This window comes from Pristiophorus japonicus, chromosome 4 (genome assembly GCF_044704955.1).
Source record: "Pristiophorus japonicus isolate sPriJap1 chromosome 4, sPriJap1.hap1, whole genome shotgun sequence".
Classification (NCBI taxonomy): domain Eukaryota; kingdom Metazoa; phylum Chordata; class Chondrichthyes; family Pristiophoridae; genus Pristiophorus; species Pristiophorus japonicus.
Genome location: NC_091980.1, coordinates 239,550,152 through 239,569,712, shown reverse-complemented (window position 1 = coordinate 239,569,712; position 19,561 = coordinate 239,550,152). Strand labels below are relative to the sequence as shown.

At 45.1% G+C, this 19,561-nt stretch overlaps 1 protein-coding gene across 3 annotated transcripts in view; it reads right to left on the bottom strand.

The window, feature by feature from the left end:
- Positions 1-19,561, bottom strand: part of ddhd1b (DDHD domain containing 1b) — a 154,293-nt gene that overhangs the window by 41,067 nt on the left and 93,665 nt on the right. For all 3 annotated transcript variants that reach the window (XM_070879199.1, XM_070879197.1, XM_070879198.1), the window contains exons 7-8: positions 16,611-16,717; positions 7,885-8,144 (exon numbers count right to left, since the gene is read on the bottom strand). In XM_070879199.1, coding sequence (XP_070735300.1) covers positions 7,885-8,144; positions 16,611-16,717 — 367 coding nt within the window. The remainder of the gene's footprint in view (positions 1-7,884; positions 8,145-16,610; positions 16,718-19,561) is intronic.

Sequence of the window (19,561 nt, the reverse complement as noted above, 5' to 3'; positions counted from 1 at the left end):
TTCACCGTGTGTTTACAGGCTGTCCAGAACGTTACAGAACACAATGAGACCATTCAGTTGACTGCATCTATGCTCGCTTTCTGAAAGAATTATCCACTTAGATTCCATGCCTTATCCCCATATGCTTTTACATTTTTCTTGTAGAAATATTTATCCATTTTGGTTTTAAAAGCTTTTACAGATTTTACCTCCACTCCTGCATCTGATAGGGCATTCTATGTCGAAACTACACTGTGTAAAAACACTTCTAAACCCTGCCCCCATCCCATTATTCTGATGATCTTCAATTTATGTGCTCTAGTTACCAACTAACTGACCAGTGGAAATAGTTTTTCCACAATTTACCTTATTAATATCCTCTATAATTTTCAACACCTATATTAGACCGCCTCTTAATCTTGTTATTTTAATGAAAAGCTCCAGTTTCTCTAGTCTTCCCTGAAAACTAATGCCGCTCATCCCTGGTATAATTTTAATAGTAGGTTTTGCACCATCTCCATGGCCGTGACAACCTTCCTAAAGTAATGTACCCAAAAACTGGACACCATATTCTAACTTGGCCTATAGGTTACTATTGTCTCTGCTTCTGTACTCCATGTCGCCATTTATAAAATCTCAGATTGCACAAGTTGCTTTTTGGACAGCTTTATCTACTTGTCTTCCCACTTCTAAATATTTGAGTATCTGAAACCCCAAGTCTCTCCACTTTTCTACTCCTTTAAACGTTTTACTGTTTAGTGACATTTACTTTCTTATTTCCGCCCCTCCCCACCACAAAATTTACCACCGCATAATTCTCTACATAAAATTTCATCCAGACATTTATTAGCCCAATCGACTAACCTGTCTACACCCTCCTGAAATCACTTGCACTCCTCTTCAGTAAACCATGATTTCCATTTTTTTGTCTGCAAATTTTGATAGCATGTCATCTATACCAAACACCAGTTCATTTATATATTGGGAAGAACAATGATCCCAACACTGGCCCTTGGAGTCAGCACTGCTTACATTCCTCCAGTCTGAAAAAACATAATTGACCACAATTCTCTGCTTTCTGTCCTTTAGCGCACTTCCCATCAATGTTGCCACATTCACTTTAATACTGTAACACCTGACTTACTTTACTCTTTCCCTCTCCTGATGCCTCTGCCTGGCAACTCACCAACCTTCTAGTATAATTTTCATATCCAAGGATATTTGACAGATTCTAGTCAAAGCCTGGTTATTTCCTCTCTGATTTTCCTCAGCATTCGAATATGCACGCCAACAGGGCCCTGTGCCTTTTCCACGGAGTTCCATAAACTTTTTCAATCCTACTTCCTTAACTATAGTTATTCTATCTAATTTCTCCATCTCCGATTGTATCCTTTCATTCTTCTGTAATAACCAAGTCAAATTCTCATCCAGCATCTCCGCCATTTCTGCACCCTCCATGAAAATATTTTTTTTTGTCTCTTAGTTGGACCTACCTTTTTAAGTAACGTTTTAGTTTTATAAAATCCTTTATTATTTTTCTTAATGACACCCAATTATGGGAGAAGATAAAAGCCAAATCTGTGGCCAAGTGGTAGCACTCTCACCCGAGTCAGAAGGTTGTGGGTTCAAGTCCCATTCCAGAGACTTCAGCATATAATCTAGGCTGACACTCCAGTGCAGTACTGAGGGAGTGCTGCATTGTTGGCGGTGTCGTCTTTCGGACAAGGCATTAAATTGAAGCTCCCCCTGCCATCTCAGGTGAACATAAAAAATCCCACTTCACTATTCGAAGAGGAGGAGGGGAGCTCCACTGGTGTCCTGGTCAACATTTGCCCCTCAACCAACACCGAAAAACAGATGATCTGGTCATATATTTCATTGCTGTTTGTGGGAGCTTGCTGTTTGCAAATTGGCTGCCGCATTTGCTACACTACAACAGTGATTACACTTCTAAAGTATTTCATTGGCTGTAGGGACCTTGAAGACTTCAATGTCATGAAAGGAGCTATATACATACTTCTTCTTTCTTTGTAACTATTAGAGAAAAATTAAACTCATCATTCTGCACCTTTTATGTTGGTGCCAATAGAGAAGGTACAGGAAAATGGCAGACACCAGAGTTGGCAAAATTATCTGAGGAGTTGATCAAGTTTATCTTTGTATCACATCAGCAACAGCCTCAGTCAACTAAGGCTGCTTTTTAACTTATTTGAAAAAAAACAGGCAATACAGCCTTTAGCTTTACACACTCGATCTTTTAAGCCAGAGGCCAAAATTGCCCCCTTGCGCAGTGCCAGTTAGCGCCAACGATACGCTGAGTTAGCACGTGGGCGCAGTGGCCAGATCGACCCGCACGTATTTGACCATCTCTTTGCCGATGGCTTTGAGCTCTGCACCGGCGTCGCTCCTGTGCGCATGGTGATGATGAGGTCATCACCGTGACCGCCCTGGAAGCTTAAATTGCCTTGTGCCTCTCCAACTAACGCTTGCCGATGCCAACGACAACTTTTGCTGTCAGAATGAGGTAAGTCAGGCTGCAGCACCAACCAGCAAAATTTAAAGGCACGTTGGTCGAGATAATTTTTTGTCGGCCAAATTTTTTCACAGTTTGAAATTATGATGTTTTTTGGTTTTGCAATGGCCAAGATTGATTGCTGGGCCTCAGTTTCCTTTGCTCCCCCTGCTTCAGTCAGCAGAGCACAACATTCTCTGCAAATCATGGGCTCAGTGCTGGCAGTGGACCACCTCCTGCAATTTCACCATCGGAAGATGGTTCGGAGAAGACAATGGCACCGTCACTTAGCCAGGCCGAGGCATCGGGAGAGGGAGAAAGGCTGGCACTGGGAGAGGCACCAGCACTGGGGAGAGGGCCATGCACAGGACCTTGGAGAGGCCCATGATCCGAGGATCAGAGAGAGGATCAGGGAGAGGGACAGACAGAGGCAGATGAAAAGGCGCAGGAAGAGGCAAAGGAAGCAAGAGCAGCAGGCAGAGGCACAGCAGCAGGACGACCAACATCAGAAAGATGAGTACACAGATGTGCGAACAGAAGGCCGTACGCACCCAGGGTGTTTCATCAACAGCTTTCCTATGGCCACCTCTTTGAGGAGCAGTGTGTCTGAAGGCTGCGATTTACTAAAGACGTGGTGACGGAGCTGTGCCATCTGCTGCAGCCAGACCGTGAGCCTCAAACAAGGGTGAGAAAGGCTCTCTCAGTAGCAGTGAAGGTCACCATCGCCCTAAATTTCTATGCCAATGGATCTTTCCAGGGAGCCACAGCAGACACCTCCAACATCTCCTAGTGTGCTGCCCATTGCTCCATTTGTGACGTCACAGTTGCTCTGTACAGGAAGTTGGAGAACATCTCATTTCCTATGATAAGACTTAAGCAGCTGAAATGCGCAACTGGCTTTGTGAGGATGGCACGCTTTCCCATGGTGCAGGGTGCCATAGACTGTACACATGTCCCCTTGAAGGCTCCGCATCACAATCCTGAAATCTTTCGAAATTGAAAAGGATACCACTCACTCAATGTCCCGTTGGTGTGCGACCACAGATGCACAATAACGGCCGTTAATGCCCGCTATCCTGGCAGCAGCCACGATGCCTTCATCCTGCGTCAGACCGGTGTGCCAGCTCTGTTCTAGCCACCCAATGCAGCTCCCGGCTGGCTCCTCGAAGACAACGGCTACCCGCTATGCACCTGGCTCATGACTTCCCTCCACAACCCCATCATGCCAGCCCAGCACTCTTGCAATGACAGTCATGCTGCCACCAGGAGCATCATTGAGCAGACCATCAGTGCCGAAGCAACGGTTCCGCTGCCTTGATCGCTCAGGAGAGTCCTGTAGTACTCGCCTGACCGGGTGTCCCTATTGTTGTCGTTTTCTGCATGCTTCACAACCTGCCAATCATGAGGGCACAGCCATTGCCCGAAGACATAGCCACTGCACTTCAGGAGGAGGAGGAGCTGCAGGGGGAGAATGAGGAGCTGCAGGGGGAGAATGAGGAGCTGCAGGGGGAGAATGAGGAGCTGCAGGGGGAGAATGAGGAGCTGCAGGGGGAGAATGAGGAGCTGCAGGGGGAGAATGAGGAGCTGCAGGGGGAGAATGAGGAGCTGCAGGGGGAGAATGAGGAGCTGCAGGGGGAGAATGAGGAGCTGCAGGGGGAGAATGAGGAGCTGCAGGGGGAGAATGAGGAGCTGCAGGGGGAGAATGAGGAGCTGCAGGGGGAGAATGAGGAGCTGCAGGGGGAGAATGAGGAGCTGCAGGGGGAGAATGAGGAGCTGCAGGGGGAGAATGAGGAGCTGCAGGGGGAGAATGAGGAGCTGCAGGGGGAGAATGAGGAGCTGCAGGGGGAGAATGAGGAGCTGCAGGGGGAGAATGAGGAGCTGCAGGGGGAGAATGAGGAGCTGCAGGGGTAGAATGAGCAGCTGCAGGGGTAGAATGAGCAGCTGCAGGGGGAGAATGAGCAGCTGCAGGGGGAGAATGAGGAGCTGCAGGGGGAGAATGAGGAGCTGCAGGGGGAGAATGAGGAGCTGCAGGGGGAGAATGAGGAGCTGCAGGGGGAGAATGAGGAGCTGCAGGGGGAGAATGAGGAGCTGCAGGGGGAGAATGAGGAGCTGCAGGGGGAGAATGAGGAGCTGCAGGGGGAGAATGAGGAGCTGCAGGGGGAGAATGAGGAGCTGCAGGGGGAGAATGAGGAGCTGCAGGAGGAGAATGAGGAGCTGCAGGAGGAGAATGAGGAGCTGCAGGGGGAGAATGAGGAGCTGCAGGGGGAGAATGAGGAGCTGCAGGGGGAGAATGAGGAGCTGCAGGAGGAGAATGAGGAGCTGCAGGAGGAGAATGAGGAGCTGCAGGGGGAGAATGAGGAGCTGCAGGGGGAGAATGAGGAGCTGCAGGGGGAGAATGAGGAGCTGCAGGGGGAGAATGAGGAGCTGCAGGGGGAGAATGAGGAGCTGCAGGGGGAGAATGAGGAGCTGCAGGGGGAGAATGAGGAGCTGCAGGGAGAGAATGAGGAGCTGCAGGGGGAGAATGAGGAGCTGCAGGAGGAGGCACAGCCTGCAGGAGAATGAGGAGCTGCAGGGGGAGAATGAGGAGCTGCTGGAGGAGAATGAGGAGCTGCAGGGGGAGAATGAGGAGCTGCAGGGGGAGAATGAGGAGCTGCAGGAGGAGGCACAGCCTGCAGGAGAATGAGGAGCTGCAGGGGGAGAATGAGGAGCTGCTGGAGGAGAATGAGGAGCTGCAGGGGGAGAATGAGGAGCTGCAGGGGGAGAATGAGGAGCTGCAGGGGGAGAATGAGGAGCTGCAGGGGGAGAATGAGGAGCTGCAGGAGGAGGCACAGCCTGCAGGAGGATAATGAGGAGCTGCAGGGAGAGAATGAGGAGCTGCAGGGGGAGAATGAGGAGCTGCAGGAGGAGGCACAGCCTGCAGGAGAATGAGGAGCTGCAGGGGGAGAATGAGGAGCTGCTGGAGGAGAATGAGGAGCTGCAGGGGGAGAATGAGGAGCTGCTGGAGGAGAATGAGGAGCTGCAGGGGGAGAATGAGGAGCTGCAGGGGGAGAATGAGGAGCTGCAGGGGGAGAATGAGGAGCTGCAGGGGGAGAATGAGGAGCTGCAGGGGGAGAATGAGGAGCTGCAGGGGGAGAATGAGGAGCTGCAGGGGGAGAATGAGGAGCTGCAGGGGGAGAATGAGGAGCTGCAGGGGGAGAATGAGGAGCTGCAGGGGGAGAATGAGGAGCTGCAGGGGGAGGCACAGCCTGCAGGAGGAGAATGAGGAGCTGCAGGGGGAGAATGAGGAGCTGCAGGGGGAGAATGAGGAGCTGCAGGGGGAGAATGAGGAGCTGCAGGGGGAGAATGAGGAGCTGCAGGGGGAGAATGAGGAGCTGCAGGGGGAGAATGAGGAGCTGCAGGGGGAGAATGAGGAGCTTCAGGGGGAGGCACAGCCTGCAGGATGCGCCGACAACATCCCGAGACTGCAAGGAAGGTCTGAGACCGTCTCAATAAGGTCCCCGCCACTTACCGCTTCCATTGTGCCTCCTCATTAACACATCAATGAGCCCTACCTTCCATACCACATGCCCAGCAATGAAATGAGATACATGACCAAACAGTAAAGATGACAATCAACATTTATGTATAAAAAGTGCAGCATCAACATAACATACATCATTCACCCTCGAGTATCTCCTTATATTCATTTTATGTAAACCTACACTACTACTACGCCAGTGTCTCCCCTGTGGCTGCAGCATGGCTGGTGGAAGGCTGCTGTGTTTCTGGGCCAGAGACTATAGATGATCTTCTAGGACGCCCTCGACCAGCAGTCAGGGCTTGCGTGGCATCGTTACGAGACTGCACGAGAACAGTCGGAGCTACCATGTGAGCAACCATGACTCTACGGTAGCAGCAAGACGTTGCTTTGCTTCCACCTGTGCCCCAATAGAAGTCGCCACATCGCCCATGAGACGCCTCATGTGGTCAGGACCTACACAGTCCATCTGGGAGTCCACCATCGTCTGCACACTGGCAATGATGGGCTTTATGGTGTAGAGCTGTCTACAATGCAGGAGGCGGACTCCTCCACACTCAGTACCACTTGCGACAGGCTCTGCGGGCATCATCTGCGAGCCCATAAGGCGAAGTACTCACTCCTCCAAGTCTGTGAGCTGGTGCAGTTCAGCCTCTCCCCCTCCTGTTTTCTGCTGCTGCAGCCTGTTATGTGCCATCTTGGCCTGCAAAAGAAAGGAAGCTTGGTGAGTCACAGTACAGTTATGTATGTGGAATAAATGTATGGGCAGCTTAAGCAGATGTGATTCTAAGCAAAGCATCAAATGAGGCAATATCTGTGAGTAGACACACATCCTCAGTTAAATGCTGGTTTGCTTTGTCTGCAGAGGCTGCCTTGTAAGAGTTGTGGGAACAGACAGAGGCTCACAGGTAAGAGTTGTGGGAGCAGACAGAGGCTCTCAAGTTCAGAGGTAAGAGTTGGGGGAACACGTACTCACTTTCGCCACAGGAGTGAGGTCGCAGAACGTTTTGCGACACTGTGGGTGTGCGGTCAAGGAGGGAGGGGCCAGACACCTCGGCAGCCACCTCTGCCCAGAGAGCTCTGAGAAGCTGTGGAGCGGACCTCCCAGCTGGAGGGTAAGGATGCGCCTCCTGTTGTCCACTGTCCCCACAAGTGTCTCCAATTCGGCGTCTGAGAACCGCGTGGCCTTTGTACTGCCTCTCCCAGCTGCCATGACGGCCTTCAGCAAGCAGCTACTGAACTATGAGGAAGAAGAGAATCAGCAGAACAAATCTGAAAGGCATCCCCCTTTAAGAAGCCCAATGACCAGGTGACATTATGAGTGAATCAAACTCACCTGAAATTGGCTACTCATTTCCACCAATGCCCCTGTATCACCCCTCCAACGCCACGCGAGGCCGTTCAGCGCTCCAATAGCGCAGCTCTCCGATTTCATGAACAAAGTGCCGAAATTACAAACTTCATCCCGCCTATCTCAGTCAGTGCTAACCTTTCAGTTAATTCGAATTATGCGCTCCAAACCCAGTGGGGGGCAATTTCGGCTTCCAAATGTTTTCTCAGCTCTTCTTGGTCAGAAGAAACCAACTGCAGTTAGAAGCCAATAAACAACAATAATTTCACATGCATCTGACAGAAGCGCACTGCGCTCTCAGTCTTTTCCCTCCCACAGTCTAAATGTGTGCGCTTTTTGGAAATTTGATCATCTTTACTGCATCCTGAGTAAGCAAACATAAGAGAATCTTTTTTCCACATCATGTAATACAAGCCAAACATTCAAAATCACCACTGCCAAAAATGATCTGAACTGACTAATCAGTAATATACATGTATCGAATTTTGATAAAATTGTGGCTCGGCACCAACTATAAATCCTTACCGTTTTTTAGTTTTGAGAATATCATCCAGAAGTTCACGTTCCTCAAAACTCATGGAATTTTCGGTCATCTCCTCTTCCTCCTGGACCATTTTGTCATAAAACCGCACTGGATACCATCCAGTCATAATATCATAAGTGATGACACAGCCTAGCGAGTGTGCTACTATCGAAACCTTCCCACCATGGACTTCAAAATCTGGGTTCCGAGAACAGAAAAGCGCATATAAGCGATTTAGCTCCTGCTGAAGACCCTTCACAATCTGAAGTAAGAAAAATATAAAAGCATATAATGATCTGCCTAGCTTTCACTATGGTATACATAAAAGCTGGATTAAAAATACAACCATAGCCACATTATGAATACACATTTAATTCTACACCAATATAAATGTGGGTAATTCTGAAGAGATATACAACTAGTCAAAGCAAGTCCATGCGTGCGATGTAAAAAGCAATTCATCCAGAAGTTGAATTTATAATTGAATTATAACTGGATTTTAAAATGCAGTACATAATCATTTCAAAAGATTTGCATAATCCAATTGATTCCTAATGCAAGTTTAATAATACACTAAAAGTTAAATTGATATTCAGTGTTACTTCTATCTTTGCTCCAATTAACGAACAGTACTGCAATGACCACCAGCAGAATACTAGAAGACTCTACATAATTAAACTATGATGTTAGTTACAGGATTCAAAATTAAGACAGAATACCTGCCCTGATCATCAGTTGCTTAATTGGAAGTAATATACCAGTACACACTTTACCGTTTATAGCCAGATCTAAATGTGACCAATGCATAGATTTAAAATACATCTTAACATTTCTTAATCAGATAATATGATTGCTTGTGTAATGTTTTCCAGCTAGTCTCACTGTTGAGAACATGGTTTTAATAAGCTGCAACCCATAATGATGTTACACTTTGCAAGGGCAGTAGCTTTGCACATCATGAACAGAATGACAAAATGGTCAAAAATGTTGCAATGCTCCTGTCACCACCCTGAGACACAAGAAGCAGGGAAAAGAATCATGGTGGCAGGGGATTGCTCAGATTTGAAAGTCTAAATTCTGCATTAAATAAAAGGGCATCTCCTTTAACAAAAAATATACATTTTTATTTAGAACAAAAAGTTGCTACTTGTAATTTTTTTCTTCCCATCTAAACCATTCTTGTCTGATAGGATATTACCTTAAACAGAGCTCGATTAAAACAAATTTTAAATTAGTGAGGTTGCAAGCCAGTCGTTTGTGTACAAACATGAATGCACAATTCATAATTTGTCGAATATCAAAAAGGAACAAAGGGATAGAAATTCATCTTGGGAGTTAGCCCATATACATCCCCACCCCGCCAGATATTCAGTTCCACTAACTTCAATGTAACTGAATATACACATCAGCGTATAACAGGCAGCCAATGAAATACCGCCCAAGATGAATTTCTACCCCCAAAGAGTCTGGCAATGCACTCTCTGACCAAGTTTGCATCCTACTCCAGAATAATTGTTTGTGATATAATAAGCAAAGACTCACCTCAATGTTATGAAATACTTCCACCCCCTTTTCAACATTAGACATAGTCAAATCTACCCCTATTTTTCCCCAGGTACACAAATAATTCATATCCACCAATTTTTGAAAAGGAATCCAAAAATGGAAAGAGAAAATTACTGGTCAATTCTAAAAATCGAAATTTTTGAGATGCAGCATAATTTCTTAAAGATATGGAAGCTGAACTCTTGGGGTCATGAATGCGTGCTTCGGAAAAAAAACTTTGATGAGCATTTCAAAGTTTCTTAAAATCAGTTGATGCATTTGCAAGCTATTGTAGTCAGAAGTATGAGCAATGAACTGCACAGAGTCTCTAATTTTAAATATTCAAGGTAGGAATGCATAAATTTGAATAAAATCTATAAAATCCTTGATCTTACAATTCTCAAGTTTTTCTTTTGTGGGAGGTGCACAAGATCCTAGGGTGAACCCTTTTTTCCTCCTCCCCACTCCCCCAGCCCGCCAAAGAGTCCCAAAAGATTATCCAGATAAAAGCTTTGCAGAATTAACATTGTGATTCCAAGGCATAGGCCCTGAAATTCCGGTTGGGGGCTTCCCGCAGGCAATTGCCGCTGACCGGAGAATTTTTCCGAAAATATCTGGTGGTCCCGGAGGAGCGTGAGATTCCATTGGGGAGGCCTTCTCTTCCCGCACTGCAAAGTGCGTTCCCGTCCTCCAGGTTCCCACACAGAAGATGCAGTCACGTGTGACTGCTCAACCAATCAGGTAAAGTATTCTCAATTAATAGCAATGAGAATTCCGTATCTACGAGTTCTCACTATTAATTGAGAAAAAAAACATAAAAACACACCTCACAATTAAAAGTAATTGAAATTAAAGTTAATAAATAACCTTACAGAAATTTTTTTTTCCCGAGTTTTTAAAATAGTTTTTAAAATTATGGTTTAAAATAAATTTAATGCAGTGAGCAGGGTTTTTAAAAATAAAATGCATATTTTAAATTTTATTTTTTATGCTTTGTGTGTGTTTTAAGACTCTTACGCTTGTAAAAGTAGGCCATGCGCCTGCTTTTATCAGGCGCAAGAATTTTGAGGACATTTACTAGGCAAGATATGGGTAAATACCGCAATCTTGCCCCAGCAAATGCCCTCGCTCCCGAGATATGGAGGATCTGTCAAGCTCCAGCTTGACAGATTGGAAAAGACGGTTTTCAGTGCATGCGCATTGTGTGCTGAAAACCAGCTTTTCCGATGCCTTCCTGGGTCCGTAGAAACTCCGAGGCCGGGATTTCAGGGCCAATGTTACAAATCTTACAAAAATTACCGCCAATGCAAACCAGTAGGAGTTTTGAAGATTACAAATTGTATTAACTCATTACCATGGGCAAAATAGATGCATTTGAGTGCATTTTACAAGGCAATATTAGAGAGATCCAAATGAATGTGTTGATTAGTTCATACCAGGTGCTACAAGAATCAATGGTTATATCACAGCTGCTGTTGCAAAGTCATGGAGGATTAGAGACAGCATAGAAAGCAAATAAAAAACCCACAAATTGGCATCAGTCCTGCTCAAGCTCTATTTACATAGAAACATAGAAAATAGGTGCAGGAGTAGGCCAGTCGGCCCTTCGAGCCTGCACCACCATTCGATAAGATCATGGCTGATCTTTCCCTCAGTACCCCTTTCCTGCTTTCTCTCCATACCCCTTGATCCTTTTAGCCGTAAGGGCCATATCTAACTCCCTCTTGAATATATCCAATGAACTGGCATCAACAACTCTCTGCGGCAGGGAATTCCACAGATTAACAATTCTCTGAGTGAAGAAGTTTCTCCTCATCTCAGTCCTAAATGGCCGACCCCTTATCCTAAGACTGTGTCCCCTGGTTCTGGACTTCCCCAACATCGGGAACAATCTACCCGCATCTAACCTGTCCAGTCCCGTCAGAATCTTGTATGTTTCTATGAGATCCCCTCTCATCCTTCTAAACTCCAATGTATAAAGGCCCAGTTGATCCAGTCTCTCCTCATATGTCAGTCCGGCCATCCCGCGCATCAGTCTGGTGAACCTTCGCTGCACTCCCTCAATAGCAAGATCGTCCTTCCTCAGATTAGGAGACCAAAATTGAACACAATATTCCAGGTGAGGTCTCACCAAGGCCCTGTACAACTGCAGTAAGACCTCCCTGCTCCTATACTCAAATCCCCTAGCTATGAAGGCCAACATACCATTTGCCTTCTTTACCGCCTGCTGTACCTGCATGCCAGCTTTCAATGACTGATGAACCATGACACCCAGGTCTCGTTGCACCTCCCCTTTTCCTAATCTGCCACCATTCAGATAATATTCTATCTTTGCATTTTTGCCCCCAAGTGGATAACCTCATATTTATCCACATTATACTGCATCTGCCATGCATTTGCCCGTTCACCTAATCTGTCCAAGTCACCCTGCAGCCTCTTAGCGTCCCCCTCACAGCTCACACCGCCATCCAGTTTAGTGCCATCTGAAAACTTGGAGATATTACACTCAATTCCTTCATCTAAATCATTGATGTATATTGTAAAGAGCTGGGGTCCCAGCACTGAGCCCTGCCGCACTCCACTAGCCACTGCCTGCCATTCTGAAAAGGGCTCATTTATCCCGACTCTCTGCCTCCTGTCTGCCAACCAATTCTCTATCCACGTCAGTATATTACCCCCAATACCATGTGCTTTGATTTTTCACAACAATCTCTTGTGTGGGACCTTGTCAAAAGCCTTTTGAAAGTCCAAATACACATCCACTGGTTCTCCCTTGTCCACTCTATTAGTTATATCCTCAAAAAATTCCAGAAGATTTGTCAAGCATGATTTCCCCTTCATAAATCCATGCTGACTTGGACCGATCCTGTCATTGCTTTCCAAATGCACTGCTATTTCATCCTTAATAATTGATTCCAACATTTTCCACACTACTGATGTCAGGCTAACCGGTCTATAATTACCCGCTTTCTCTGGCCCTCCCTTTTTAAAAAGTGGTGTTACATTAGCTACCCTCCAGTCTATAGGAACTGATCCTGAGTCGATAGACTGTTGGAAAATGATCACCAATGCATCCACTATTTCTAGGGCCAGTTCCTTAAGTATTCTGGGATGCAGACTATCAGGCCCCGGGGATTTATCAGCCTTCAATCCCATCAATTTCCCGAACACAACTTCCCGCCTAATAAGGATATCCTTCAGTTCCTCCTCCTCACTAGACCCTCGGTCCCCTAGTACTTTTGGAAGGTTATTTGTGTCTTCCTTCGTGAAGACAGAACCAAAGTATTTGTTCAATTGGTTTGACATATCTTCACCTGAATCTGACTGCAAGGGACCCACATTTGTCTTCACTAATCTTTTTCTCTTCACATATCTATAGAAGTTTTTGCAGTCAGTTTTTATGTTCCCGTCAAGCTTCTTCTCGTACTCTATTTTCCCCCTCTTAATTAAACCCGTTGTCCTCCTCTGATGAATTCTAAATTTCTCCCAGTCCTCAGGTTTGCTGTTTTTTCTGGCCAATTTATATGCCTCTTCCTTGGATTTAACACTATCCTTAATTTCCCTTGTTAGCCACGGTTGAGCCACCTTCCCCGTTTTATTTTTACTTCAAACAGGGTTGTACAATTGCTGAAGTTCATCCATGTGATCTTTAAATGTCTGCCATTGCCTATCCACCATCAACCCTCATTTGCCAGTCTACTCTAGCCAATTCATGCCTCAAACTATCGAAGTTACCTTTCTTTTAGTTCAGGACCCTAGTTTCTGAATTAACTGTCACTCTCCATCCTAATAAAGAATTCTACCATGTTATGGATACTCTTCCCCAAGGGGTCTCGCACAACAAGATTGCTAATTAGTCCTCTCTCATTACACATCACCCAGTCTAGGATGGCCAGCTCCCTGGTTGGTTCCTCGACATATTGGTCTAGAAAACCATCCCTAATACACTCCAGGAAATCCCCCTCCACCGCATTGCTACCAGTTAGGTTAGCCGAATCAATATGTAAATTAAAGTCACCCATGATAACTGCTGTACCTTTATTGCATGCATCCCTTATTTCGTGTTTGATGCCGTGCCCAACCTTACTACTATTGTTTGGTGGTCTGTACACAACTCCCACTAGCGTTTTCTGCCCCTTGGCATTCCAGAGCTCCACCCATACCAATTCCACATCATCCAAGCTAATGTCCTTTCTTACTATTGCATTAATTTCCTCTTTAACCAGCAATGCCATCCTGCCTCCTTTTCCTTTCTGTCCATCCTTCCTAAATGTTGAATACCCCTGGATGTTGAGTTCCCAGCCTTGGTCACCCTTGAGCCATGTCTCCGTGATGCCAACATCATACCCGTTAACTGCTATCTGCGCAGTTAATTCGTACACCTTATTCTGAATACTCCTCGCATTGAGGCACAGAGCCTTCAGGCTTGTCTTTCAAACACATTTTGCCCCTTTAGAATTTTGCTGTAATGTGGCCCTTTTTGCCTTAGGTTTCTCTGCCCTCCACTTTTACTTTTCTTCTTTTTATCTTTTGCTTCTATGGTTCTAATCCACAAATCCTAGCTCCATTCCTATTTACTGTCTAACCCACAAGTCCTAGCTCCACTTCTATTTACTGTCTAATCCACAAGTCCTAGCTCCACTCACTTTCTTGCGCGGGGAATCTTAATTGCGTCCTTTATGTGCCACATGACCTACTGCAGTTAGCCTCAAATCTACAATACCCTGCAGTACTATCTTAAAACTTGCTTTGAGTCATTATTAGAGTTCTGTTATTAGAACTGTGTATGAATGTATTCCGGCAACATTTTATTCAAAAGGTGCTTCCTTTACAATTTCCACCCATCTCCCCAGCCTGAATTGCAGCAGTTTCCCCTTTTATTTACATTCACTCTGCACTTCACCTTTTCTTACATTGCACAGAAATTATGATAACTCTACATATGCTAAAGTTGAAATGCCATCAATTTGATGTCAAGATGCTGTTCAAGTTACACACAATTTAAATGCTAAATCACAATCATATTTTTATTATGCTTTTTATTTTAAATTAGGTGTCATGGCCAACATACAAGGGTAGAAAATGGTCTTCGCCGGTAGCACAAAGCAGGCAGTATCGATGGGCTGCCTGTTACATTCCCCGCCCAATATTTAGTTCCATAGACTTCAATGGAACAGAATATTGGCCAGGGCATATAATAGATGCCTCATGCTGATTTGCGCTGCCACTTAAGACAAATTTCTACCCGACAGTTCCCTCACCCACAAAGATTTTAAAAAATTAACACATTTTCACCTTGCACCAAACCAATCCCTACACTGCAATAAGTACAAAACTTATTTAAATTCCAGGTCTATTGGGCCCAAATTTGGCCCTCCGGTTTTTTCGGTGCACCTCCGAGCCCCCCGCCGACATTTTACATCAGAAGCAGCGGCAAAAAAAATCCATGCGATCATGGCCGATTCTCAGGCCGTCTGTGGAGTTGGCATGGTGCAGAAGAAAGAGAGGGGGGCGGAGCTAGGTCGCAGCGCTGATAACAGTGCCGGGACCTCTGCACGTGCACTAGAGTCTGCGTGTATGTGCAGTAGCTCTTGGCAGGCTGTTTTGGCAAACGCGCACTGCAGGCTGTGTGGGAGGGGCTGAAGCACGCCTTCCCTAGCCCTGGCCGAACGGGCTCCCTCATCGGTGGCCCGCTGCGTTCCCAAAGGTCGGACTTCTATTCTTTGTTATTTACTGATTGATTTTGGTGCTTTAGGTGCAGGGTTCCTTCTATTTTATTTGTTCGTTAATTGCTTATTATTTTTTGTGCTTTGTTTGGTGCTTGAAATATAGTTACTTGCGCCGATTCCTTAACTGTAAGTAAGGTCTTTCTGTGCGGACCAAAGTGGACACATATGCTGCCCTCAGTTGGTTTAGTACAACTTTTTTCTGGCCAAATTGGCATAAATGGTGTAAGTGACTGGGAACGCCCACTTTTGAAAAAAAAACTGACCTAACAAAAAACCTAACTAACTCACTTACACTGGCGCAAATTAAATCGCCATATTTGCAACTAAAAAGATACACCAGAAAAATCAAGTTCACCAAAAAGTCAGTGCAACTCATGGGGAAATTTCTATATTCTTATAAAATTGGCTCTCGACCCCATCAGTATCTATAGTCTTGAATGATGCTTGCCTTAATCTTGGTTGAAACTCACATCACCGTGGGGAAGTCCAGAACCAGGCGACATAGTCTAAGGATAAGGGGTAAGCCATTTAGGACTGAGATGAGGAGAAACTTCTTCACTGAGAGTGTTGTTAACCTATGGAATTCCCTACAGCAGAGAGTTGTTGATGCCAGTTCATTGGGTATACTCAAGAGAGAATTATATATGGCCCTTATGGCTAAAGGAATAAAGGAGTATGGAGAGAAAGCAGGAAAGGGGTACTGAGGTGACGATCAGCCAGGATCTTATTGAATGGTGGTGCAGGCTCGAAAGGCTGAATGGCCTACTCCTCCACCTATTTTCTATGTTTCTATACCTTTTAACTTTGTTTATATCATCTTTCAAATTTGTTTATTGGTTTAATTTGACTCAGGCATTCATGCCCTTGCACTTAAGTTGCGCAATACTGTGATTATGCTATGAATGCACAAACTGCAATGTTCTTCTCCCTATTTCTCTTTGTTTGTATTTTTCCCAATGCTTTCCTTCTCAATGTTGCAGCGTTATTAAAATATTCCACAAGGACAGAAATGACACAACATAAAACAAGATACAAGATAAACAATTAAGATAGCAACAGGAAGGCCATCTAACTGTTGGATTTCAAGCAGCCAAACGGATACTTTTATTTTGCCACACTAATTAAGAAACCTCAGAATTTGTATGCTGTTTAAAAGCATTTCAACCTGACAAACAGCTAATAACATTACAAGGATATACATAGCCTACAAGATTTACAGCAAAATAGAACTAAAGTGGCATTCTACATCCTCAGATCAGATTAGCAGTGATGCATACTTGCGCAAAGAGTAGAATATACATGTTCTTTGTGAAAATTAATGAAATGTAGTACTAAACTCAAAATATTAACACACAACCTTACATTATGGTTTAAGAATAAACAGTTATTGTTTTTCCCACTTTAAACTATTTAATGTGCTTCAATATTTATAACAAGACCACAAATAGACCCACCTCATCCCTGTAAAGGGGGCTAGTGTAGTACATGATGTCCATAGCGCTGCTGTTTAACATGTCTCGAAGACCACGTACTTTATCTGGGGTAATAGATTCAACAGTATCTAGAAATATAAAAGTTTAAAAAAGATCCATTTCATTAATTAGCAAGACAACATTTGAAAAAAAATGCATGGATGTTCTACATGAACATTGCTTCCACAAATCTGAGGCACCAAGTTTGAGTCCTGTCCCCAAGGCAGGGACTTGTACTGTATGTGGCACCATTGACAGCCTCCAGTAATTTGCCCAAGTGGCTATTCTTCATCTGTGATGCAGCTAGTGAGTGTTGACAGTCTATAATATTTTTTTTTGGGGGGGGGGGGGGGGGGGAGGGAAGAGAAGCATCACAGTGAAACCCTGAAACCTAGTCTTGTTCTTATCTGACATCCACAATTTCCAGCTCATTTCCAGATAGCAATCAGGAGCAGAGTTTGAACTGTATTTTCCCTTCCCCAACATCACCTCAGCTTAGACCAGCTAACTCAGCACAAATGTGGGACTGCTCTTTCCTGTTCTGTGTAGCTCAGTATCACAGCAGTATTTATCCACTGTGCTACCAGAGGAACCATACCATACCCTTTTAACCACATTTATTTGTAGCTGGAGCATGTATGTAGAGTCAGCAACTATAGTAAAAATACTTTGGTTAAAATTTTCTTTTAACATCACATTTTTAATGATGAAAAGCTATGATTTTTAGTTGCACAAAAGAACACGTGCATTTGTTAGTACTCGAATAGAATGCTTCTTCATTTACACGATTATTCAAAGATACAGTCACACTGACAATTCAAATGGCAGCCACTATTTCTCACTGCTTGAAGAATTATTTTTGGGCTAAACAACAGTGGTGCTGGTAATATCAAAATACATGGGAAACAAGGTCCACAAGCCCTGAAAGTCATTAATGTCTTCTTGGGCGTCAGCCATGGTGCAGAGATAGCACTCTCGCCTCCAAGTCAGAAGGTTGTGGGTTCAAACCCCACACCAGAGACTTGAGCATATAATCTAGGCTGATACTCATTGCAGTACTGAGGGACTGCTGCACTGTCGCAGGTGCTGTCTTTCAGATGTGGCATTAAACAGAGTTCTCGGCTGCCCTCTCAGATGAATGTAAAAGATCCCATGGCACCATTTTGAAGAAGAGCAGTGGCATTCTGCCAGTGTCCTAGCAATCATTTATCCCTCAACCCTCATCTAAAACAGATGATCCAGTCCTTTATCTCATTTTGATTTGAGAGACCTTACTGTGTGCAAATTGGCTGCCACATTTTCTACATTATACCAGTGACTACACTTCAAAAGTACTTTATTGGCTCTAAATTGCTTTGGGACATGAAAGGCACTATATAAATGCAAGCCTTTCTTTCACTTGAAATGATCCTTCCCTTGACTTAGGTGTGTGTGGATTTCTGTCTTTTTTATTTTCAGCTTTCTATTAATTATTTTTACTGATTTGTTTCTTTTATCTCATACAGCCAGATCCTGGTACACTCATTCTCTTTCCCATGCCGGACTCAAATTTCATCTAATCTCATCTTATTTCCTATCCGAGTACAACTGTGCACTGAAATCCCAACTCCTCCGCCACACCAGACTCAACCCATATCTCTGCAAAGTGTCTGTTGTACTGTGAACAATGCCACTGGAGATGTACTACATTGCTATTTAAATTTACTGTGCTTAACTTTGCAGCGATATGGCTGGCACGGTGGAGGAGTTGGGATTTCAGTGCACAGTTGTACTCAGATAGGAAATAAGATGAGATGAGATGATTCCGGCAGAGGAAAGAGGATGAGTGGACCAGGATTTGGCTGTGTAAGTTAAAAGAAATAAATCACTAAAAATAATTAATAGAAAGCTGAAAATAAAAATATACATTCATTGGGGCCAAGTTTTGGCCTGAGTTGCTCCTGTTTTTTTTGGAGCAACTGGTTTAGAATGGAGTATCTTAGAAATTTGAATTCTCGGCATTTAGTTTGCTCCAGTTCTAGTCAGTTAGAACAGTTTCACTTTGGAACAGAATTTTTTTTTCAAAAGGGGGCGTGTCCGGCCACTTACGCCTGTTTTCAAAGTTTAGGCAGTGAAAACTTACTCCAAACTAACTTAGAATGGAGTACGTGAAGATTTTTGTACGTTCGAAAAAACCTTGTCTACACTTTAGAAAATCAGGCGTAGGTTACAAATTAGGCGTAGGGAATGGGGGGGGGGGTTTAAAGGGAAGTTTACAAACATTAAACACTTCAGTTTTACAAATAAAGAGCCATCATCAATAATAAATGATAAATACATCAATAAATCAACCAAAAAAAAATTAATAAAAATTAATTAAAAAAAAAATCAATAAATAAAACATTTTCTACTTACCGACTGCAGCACCGGGAGTCCTCCAACAGCGTGCTGGGACGGCCCCCCCAGTGTGCCTCTGTCAGTGTCTCTATCTCTGTCTGTATGTGTGTCTCTCACTCTCTGTCTGTCAGTGTCTGTGTTTCTGACAGCGAGAGGAGGGGGAGAAGGGGGGTAGGAGGGGGAGGGGGAGAAGGGGGGTGGGAGGGGGAGAAGGGAGAGAGGATGGAGGGAGGGAAGGAGAAAGGAGAGAAGGAGGCTGAACGGCCGGGCCCAAGACTTCGGGCTGGAGTTACAGGTAGGTGGCGTTGGGTATTGGGGGGGGGGAGGGGGCGGCGCGGAGGTCGGGTCGAGTCGGGGGGGGCGGCGTCGGGTCGCTGGGTGGGGGCGGGGGCGGGGGAAAGCAGAGGTCGAGTCGTGGGGGGGGGGGGGGAAAAGAGCGGGGATCGGGTCGGGTCGGGTGGGAGGAGCCTTATCCACGCAGCCCCAGTGAGGCCATTCGACCAGGGCTAGGGGCTGCATGCTTCGGGCCCCTCCCACAGTTTTGGGCGCCTGGAGTT